Raw genomic sequence first — 9,050 nt, forward strand, 5'->3', positions numbered from 1 at the left:
AGGAGGTGTGGCTTCCTTGGAGCAGGTGCTGCTTCATTGGTGGAGGTGTGTCACTAGGGGTAGGCTTTGAGGTTCAAACCACCACACTTTTGATCCCAGACAGGCCTAGTCTGATTGTCTCTGTCTCTCTGACTCTCTGTGCCTGCTGCTTAGGATCAGGACATAAAGCTCTCAGCTGCTTTTCCATCACCATGCCTACCTACATGCCGCTATGCTCCCTGCCACGATGATAATGGACTAACCCTCCAAAACTGTAAGCAAGCTCCCTAGTTAAATGGTTTCCTTTATAGGAGTTCCTATGGTAAGGTGTCTCTTCACAGCACTAGAACACTGCGACACCTGGGTTAGACTGCAAAGCTCAGGGGAACATTTGGCACTCGCCTACTGTGTACAAAGTACTGTGTTCAATCTTCATTACCGGGGGAAAAACGTTTTGTACTAGCTGGCTGCAGGGGCTGACGCCTCTAATACAGAACCTGAGAGACAGAGGAGGAGGCTCACCTCAAGTGTGAGGTCAGCCTGGGCCACAGAGCAAGACCTTGGCCTGACAAAGCAAAAAGCAAACAGACACACATTCCCAGACTCAAACTAGAAACTGTCCAAATGTCTCCCAGGAACAGGATAAATTAACAATTTGTCAGAAAATTTTATATATATACATATATATATATATATATATATATATATATATATATATGTATATGTATATATACATACAAAAGAATATGAAATAGAAAATAGGTGGCCTACTATTTTAAGTAATATGGCCGGATATCACAAATAGAATTCTGAGTGAAAGAAGCAAGACATAAAAGAATTCATTCTGTAGAATTCTGTTTATACAAAGTAAAACCAACAGCATAGTAAAGCGAATCTATGCTGTACAAAGCCAGAAGAGTGACTCCTTGGCTGTGGTGGTGTGACAGGAGCAGGCTAGAGGAGACCCGATGGTGTCCTGATCCCTTCTCTGTGTTCTGGTTATTTGGGTATGTTTACTTTGAGGAGTTTCATAGTTGTATATATGTTTTACTTTTCTGCATTTATGTTATACTTTAGTACAGAGTTTTAAAAGGCATATTGTATAGGTTATTTGTAACCATGAGCCATTCTAGTGGGCTCTTGTGCATGTACAACTTCTTTTCTTTCTTATTTTACAAAGTCACTTTATAAAGAAAATTTTGTGAGTTTAAATCCATGAGCAGTGTAAAGATCACATGGATTCTGTGTCCAATGGATGGCCTTTGCCGGCAGGTTGCTTTGGAATTAAACACTTAGTCCATGGGCCCCTATCTTCCTTACTGTTCTGTTTGCAGTGAAAGGATGCTAGTGACTGAGGTAGCTTATAAAAGAAAGCATTTAATAGAGAGCTTGCTTACAGTTTCAGAGGGTTGGTCCTTGAATATCATGACGGGGAGTCTGGTAGCACACAATAAAGTATGGGACCAGAGCAATACCTTCATCTGATCAGAGAGTTGCAGACAGAGACAGACTGGGCCTGGTGTGGCATTTTGAAACCTCAAAGCTCACCTTTGAGTAACACACCTCCTTCAACAAGGCTACACCTCCTAACCCTTCTTAAAAACTGCACCAACTGGGAACCAACCATTCAAATGTGTGACTATGGCCATTCTCCACTCAAACCACCACAGGCCTGGATTCCCCCACCCCCACCCCCAGCCATTACTCTTACTTTGTTTGGTTTCCCTCCAGGAGTCCCGGAGTTCTTTTTTTGCTTTATACGCATGCTCATCGCAACTAAGTAGAATTCAGTTTCATCTTGAGCATACACTCCTTCATTTTAAGAAGAGTCATGTTCTCTCTTTGGTTCTGAGGTCTTATCTTACAGCCAGCAAGGCCACCGCAGGTGTTGGGAGCACAGCACAATGATCTCCAGAGAAACCAGGAATGTCTTTCCAAAGGGAAAGATGTAAAAAACCTGTTTTTCCACCTAGAACGCTGAAAGTTGCGAGTGATTAATGGCCTGATTTTTCTTCCTTCCTCTTTCACTGTGTTTCTTATAATACTCTCTTAATAAACCACTTCTTCAAATGATGTTTCAGGCTCCACTTTTGGAGAAACTGTCTTAGTCAATTCTCTGTTGCCATTAACAGAATATCTGAAATTGGAAAAGTTGATTTAGCATCTGAGGATGCCCAAGACTATGATGTAGTAAGAAACTTGTGGTGTTTCAACCCACAATGGCAAGAAGCAGGCAAGTAAGTCTATTCAGAGAGAAGCAAGAGAAACCCAAGGAAGCTGAACTCACTGTGTAACAACCTGTTCTCCTGGAAACCAACCCAGTGTCACGGGAGTAAGAGCCCCGGTGGCAGAGGCGTTAATTAACTCATCTGAGTAAGCACTACTCATAGGTCTTGTGGTAGTTTGAATGAGAATGGCCCTGTCTTAGTTATTGTTCTATTGCCGTGGAGAAACATCATGACCAAAGCAACTTACAGAAGAAAGCATTTAATTGGGAGCTTAATTACAGTTTCAGAGGGTGAGTCTATTATCATCATGACAGGAAGTGTGGTGGCAGGCAGGCATAGCATTGGAGCAGTAGCTAAGAGCTTACACGGGGATCTACAAGCAGAGGCAGAGAGAGCACGAGAGCGGACCTGGCATGGGCTTTTGGAACTTCAGAGCCCACTCCCAGCGGCACACCTGCTCCAACAAGGCCATACCTTCTAACCCATCCCAAACAGTTCCACCAACTGAGGACCAAGTCTTCAATGAGCCAATGGGGGCCATTCTCATTCAAACCACCATAGATCCCAGTAGGCTCATAGGACCCAGGTTCAGTTCCCTGGCACCTGTATGGAGGTTCATAACCAGGCAGTCCATAATGATTCTTTTATTTACAGCCTAGATTTAAAGCATTCCAGGTTAAAGACTGGTTTTGTTTGTCATTGGCAGTAACGTTTCTGGGACCTGGAAATGGTTGCTCTAGGAGGGTCCAGTGAAAAAAGGGTAGCATGAATTCTGGGTACAAAGGCTTATGGAGTTGTGGTGTGAATGAGAAAAATCCCCATAGGCTCAGGTATTTGAATACTTGGTCTCCAGTGGTTTGGGAAGATATGGAGCCTTTAGGAAGTGAAGGCTTGCTGTCTTTAGGCCAGGCTTTGATGCTGTATAGCCTGGCCCCACGTCCTGTTATTTCCTCTGCTACCTATGTATGGATGAAGTATGTATGGATCTTTCTGTTTCCTATGTGCCAGGCCAACTTTATATTCCTGCCATGCCTTGTCTGCTGCGATGGACTGTATCCCTTCTGGAACTATAAGCCAAAGTAAGCATTTATTCCCTAACATGCTTTTCCCCCCAGTTAAGATGCATTTTATGAGTGTTTTGCCTGAATGTATGTGTGTGTACTATGTGCATACTTGGCACATGAAGAGGTACATGAAGAGATCAGAAGATCTTGTCTGATCATCTAGATCAGAGCTAGAGTAATGGAGCTATTTATGAACCACCAAGTGGGTGCTGGGAACTAAACCTGGGCATTTGCAAGTAGCTTTAACCTCAGGACAGTCTCTCCAGCCTCCAACTTGCTTTTTCTCAAGACATCTTAAACATAACTAATACATAGAGCTCAAAAGACATACTTTCAGAGGCCTGACCAGACATGACACATAGCTTACTACCTATGTGTATATTTGACTTATGATCATACTGAATTCTTTCTTCCTCTCTCTTTCTTCTTCTTCTTCCTTCTTTCTTCCTTCTTCCTCCTCCTTCTTCTTCTTCCTCTTCTTCTTCTTCTTCTTTTTAAAGACAGGATCTTCTTCTACATAGCCCTGACTGGTGAGGAACTCACTCTGTATGCCAGGCTGGCTTTGAACTCAGAGATCCACCTACCCTTGCCTCCCAAGTGCTTGGATTAAAAGAGCATGTGCTATCACCCCTGGGTGAGGTGTTTTTTTTTTTTTTTTTTTTTTTTTTTTAATTTATTACTGTGTGTGTGCTTATGCTCTGGAATGAGTATGGGGGTCTGAAGACAATGCCGTGGAGTCCGCTCTCTCCTACCTTTATGTGGGTTTCAGGGGTAGAACCTAAGTTGCCAGCTTTACACGGCAAGCATCTTTACCCACTGGGCCAACCCTTTCTGTTTTGTTTTTGTTTTTAATTAACAAAAATCTTTTTAATAGGATCTGTCTATTATGTATCTCTGATCTGTTCTGGAATTTACTCTGTAGACCAGGCTGGCCCCACAAAGATCCACCTCCCTCTGCCTCCCCAGTGCTGGGCTGAAGTCATGTACCACCATGTGTAGTCTCACCAGCCCTTTCTTGATGAATTCTTAATTGGGTCTACATTACTAGACTTCTTGTCCTTGTTGAAAGTGAGTTACAGGATATGTTAGTTTTCTGTTGTGTGACTGGTCATTCCCAAACTTACTGGCTTAAACAGGTACTCTTACTGATTTTGCTCATATACCAGTAACTTGTGTCTGGCAGGGAGGGATTCCTCGTCTTGGCTACCTGATTGTCTAGTACTCAAGTGAGACTTGAAAGACTAGAAAGGTTGGAGGCAGCTACCTTCCAGCACGGCAAGTTCAGAGAAGTGGAATTCTTTGACGGCCCCTGGCTTTCCCCAGAGCAAGTGTCCTGAGACAGTTGGAAAGAATTGTCAAGGGTTTGTGTGACCCAGGAATCCCAGACTGTAAAATCCCAGAAAAGCTTCCTCTCTTCAGGGCAGGAGACAGTGTTAGTTTCTTTTGTGCTGCTGTGAGCAAAATGCCCGACAAAAGCAACTTAAGGGAAGAAATATCTATTTTGGCTCTTGTTAACAGAAGGATTTCAGTTTCTCACACAGGGCAGGCGTGGCAGAGTTCCCGGCAGCTGTCTGTGGCAGGGAGAAGCATGGAGTGGAGGATGGCTGACATGGTAGCAATACAGAATCAGGGAAAGCAAGGAGAACCAGAGGCAGGAGTAAGCTTCAGCCTTCCAAACGGTGCCAGAAGCAGGGAGCTAAGGGTAAAACAGGAGCCTGGGGTGGGGGATAGGTGAGATTCAATAGGAGACTTTGTAACCGTGTAGTCTACCACGTGACCCATGGTAGGTCCATGTCTCCCTCTTCCTTCTTTCATCATATACAGCTGTATGTAGAACACTGTAGAGGAGAAAGAGAAAAGATAAAGAAATGAACAAACGTGAAAACTGGAATCTGGTTTTGGAGCTATGTATGCAGTTCAGCTCTAACAGGCCTTCAGGGGATGCAGAGTGAGCAAGGGCAGGGCTTGCACTTGACACTGGTGTCTGAGTATGGGTGCACTTGAATTCTGTACTCTCAGGTTAATCAGAGAGGTTCCTCTCGTGTATGTGAGGTTTTCTTTGTTTTCCAGGACCAGGTGCCCAAATTCTCAAGTATCTCATAAGTATACCCTGAACAACCCAAGATTATGAGGCAAAGTTCGGATTAGCCTCTCTAAAGCAGGCTTGAAACATCAATGGGCCGCTCACTGGATGAGGCATAGTAGGAAAGATTTGTTCCTATTTAGATAATGTAGACATGATGAGAAATCTTGCTTGTCAACTTGACTGTATCTGGGATCAACTACAACACAAGCACATAGGCATTCTTGGGAAGAATTGGTTTTTCTTTTCAAGACTAGGATTCTCTATGTAGCCCTGGCTGTTCTGGAATTCACTCTGTAGACCAGGCTGGCCTCACAGAGATCCACCTGCCTCTGCCTCCCAAGTACTGGGATTAAAGGTGTGGGCTACCATTGCCTGGCCATGAAGAATTGTCTTAATCAGATTATCTGAAGCAGGAAGACTCATTCTAAATCTGGGTAGCACTTTCTCATGGCAGATAAGAGGAAAGAGAAGAAGAAACTTTGCCTTTTGTCTGCTCGTTCTTATTCTTGGAGGGAAGGTCATCTATCGAGTTTCTTCAGCATGACCTCACTAATATTAGAACTGACTTCTTTGGATCAGCAGTGAGATCTCCAGGAATCTTTTAGGACACCAGCACCAAATTGGGACCGTAGAGTCCAGTCTTGTGGATCGAGCAACTACCAGACTCTGATCCTTTCTAGGGTGGTACAGCCATTGGACTACTTGGACTGCATCCTGTAAGCCAACTTAATAGATCTCTTATCTATCTATCTATCTATCTATCTATCTATCTATCTATCTATCTATCTATCTATCTATTCTTTTAGTGGAACAACTCAGATGGCTAAAACAACCAAGATGGCTTCTTCACTCCGTGACTGTCCTTCCAGTTATAAGCTTACCAGATTCATATGTCTGGGACCTTTTCTCTCCATATGACCTCTGTATGAATCTTTCCAAGGTGGAAGAGCAGGACCATCCCAGGACAATAAACAAATTCCCCAAAAGTCAGACCAAGCAACAAAAGAAACAAAAAATTAAGATCATAGCTGGAACGGACACGTTATCTCTTTACCATATTCTTCTATCGGTTTAATAGAATCAAGGTCCAGCGTCCATTCCAGGGTAATGGCCCATACAAGGTTATGCTATGGGGAAGCATGTATCATTGGGAGTAGGAGAGGAACTGGCGTTAGCAAGAAGGGTATGCAAGCTGAGAGTAATTCTGGGCTGTTCTTTCTTCGGAGAATATGGATAGGTCGTGGGGTACAAAATAAGGTCAAACTTCTCCTGCAAATTTAAGGTACACATAGACCTGGTCTGCCACTGGTTCAGTCTGCTATCAAGGAAAGCCTGGCTGTGTATGCATTCAGTCTGTTACACATCTATTCATATGCGGGTGTTTAATTAACACACGTGCCATTTTGTTATCCCTAGATTAGAAACTCTAATGCAGTAAGTACTACTTCAGGTCTCGGCTAGCTACACACCACATCATTAGCCTTTTGGGCCCGGTTTCTCACCAAAATGGAGTTGGGGCTAGGAGCTGATGATGGGTAGGAGGCGTCCAAAGGGTAACACTTACCACAGTCAGCTTGTCTAGCAGAGCCAGGCAGCCACTGTAAGGAGGTACTGGCTACCTCGTCGTGGCGCGGTGCGGGAAGCAAAGAGCCCCCGCAGACTAGGCGACGCTCATCCGCGCTAAGACCCTGGCACGGAGCAGGTCTACACGCTGGGCACGCCGGAAGACCACGGCCCTGGCCCCGCCCCCGCACATGCCAGCCCCGCCCCCGCCGGACGCACAGCCTGAGCCCCGCCTCGGGTATGGATCCGCCGGGCCACCGTCGCCCGGCTCCGCCTAGCACGGCCAGGCGAAGGGGAGCCGGCGTGCGGGGTGTGTATGTGTTCGCTGGGCGCCGGCTCAGCCCCAGGAAGATGGTGGCGGTGGCGGCGGCGGCGGCGACTGAGGCGCGGCTGAGGGGGAGCACGACGGCGACAGCAGCGCCCGCGGGCAGGAAGGGCAGTCAGCACCGACCCTGCACCGCCACAGGGGCCTGGAGGCCGGGGCCGCGCGCCCGGCTGTATCTCCCGCGGGTGCTGTCGCGGGCGCTGCCCCCGCCGCCGCTGCTGCCGCTGCTCTTTTCACTGCTGCTGCTGCTGCTGCCGCTGCCCCGGGAGGCCGAGGCCGCTGCGGTGGCGGCGGCGGTGTCAGGCTCGGCCGCAGCCGAGGCCAAGGAATGTGACCGGCCGTGTGTCAACGGCGGCCGCTGCAACCCTGGCACCGGCCAGTGCGTCTGCCCCACGGGCTGGGTGGGCGAGCAATGCCAGCACTGCGGGGGCCGCTTCAGGTGAGTGCGGGTGGGGGGTACAGGCCCAGCCCGACGTTCCAGGCCCAAGGCAGGGCTTGAAATCGCGAGGGTAGGGCTTGCCCCACTGTTTGATGATCGCTTGCCTCCTGGGAGGGATGTTCATTTGGTGGCTTTGGGGTCTACCTGTGGTGGAAGATTGAGAAGGAGCGGGAACACTTGGGAGGCATTTGCTGCTGTGGGTTAGATTTGGGTCCTGGAGAGTATAAAAGCCGACCTCGAAAACAGGCTTATGTAGGATGAACGAGGTATCAAGGAAACGGTGAGGGAGTGAGTTCTTCAGCACTACCTTTGATCAGCCCAAGAGATTGGAGATGTGAGTGTCTAGAAGAAGTACAGCCGAGGAAGTGACATGTTGGGTGCAAATAGAAGGTAGGGTTGGGTTGTAAGATTTCAGGTATAAAAGTACCATTGATTGCTGTTCCAAGGAAAGTGAAGAAACTAGTTTTTGGATCCTCACTGTTGGCATATTGGAACGGGGTTGTCTAGAGAGGAGATTCCTATTAGCCCTGGATTCTCCACAACATGCAGTTGGCTTGGTTTGGGGTAGAACCTCTTGGAGAGATCACTTATTAATTAGCTTTTATCTATTACTTGCTTCTGTTGTGAGAGAATTTTTGGATTATGCACACAGGTAGATCCATCAGCCAGAGTTTGGTGTGGTCCACAAGAAGTTAGGAACACAGCAAGGGAAGTTTTTGTACACAGAATCAGAAGTTATAAGACCTACAGCATTATCCATATCTCGGGCAGATAATTGTTGACCGGGTTCCCCATTTGAAAGTGAGGGAATGTGAATGTGGCGTAGGATTGATTCTTGCTCCAATTGATCTTATGTTCTAGTGAGGGAAGACAGGCAGTCAACAAGTAACTAGACAAAAGGAATGAGCAGGATAATTTCAGATAGTAGTAAATGCTAAAAGCAAAATACAAACAGGTGGTCGGTCTTACAGGATTCTGATAAGCTGGAGACATTAGAAGCCACTCATTTGAGTGTCATTTGATCTGAGGCCTGAACCCGGCATAGGAGAACATGTGGAAATGAAGGGGCAGAGAGTGAGTGACTAGCTAGGAGTAAGCAGAGAAGACTCAGAGGAGGAGGAGGTGACATTGAATTTGAGTATGTGAGGTTAAGTAGGATTTGCAAGCCTGAAGTTGGGGAGAAGAATTCCAGATGGGAAAAAAAGATACAGACATAGTGGTAGAGTCCAGAAGATGGAGTTTTGCCAGTGTCCCTGTAGAAGAGAGTTGTAAGGGAGAAGTTTGGAATGTTAAAGTAATAGATCTCTGTCAGATCTTCTAGGGGACTAGGATCAGTGACAAGATGAACTCTTTTTTTTTTTTTTTT

At 46.4% G+C, this 9,050-nt stretch overlaps 1 protein-coding gene across 1 annotated transcript in view; it reads left to right on the forward strand.

Annotated features, from left to right (window-relative positions):
• Positions 1-7,178: 7,178 nt before the first annotated feature.
• The window catches only part of Atrn (attractin), a 132,830-nt gene continuing 130,958 nt past the window's right edge, over positions 7,179-9,050 (forward strand). Inside the window, exon 1 of the mRNA XM_021194966.2 lies at positions 7,179-7,684. Within this exon, the coding sequence (XP_021050625.1) occupies positions 7,272-7,684 (413 nt within the window). The 5' untranslated portion in view covers positions 7,179-7,271. The remainder of the gene's footprint in view (positions 7,685-9,050) is intronic.

The sequence above is a fragment of the Mus pahari genome, chromosome 3 (assembly GCF_900095145.1).
Source record: "Mus pahari chromosome 3, PAHARI_EIJ_v1.1, whole genome shotgun sequence".
Lineage (NCBI taxonomy): Eukaryota > Metazoa > Chordata > Mammalia > Rodentia > Muridae > Mus > Mus pahari.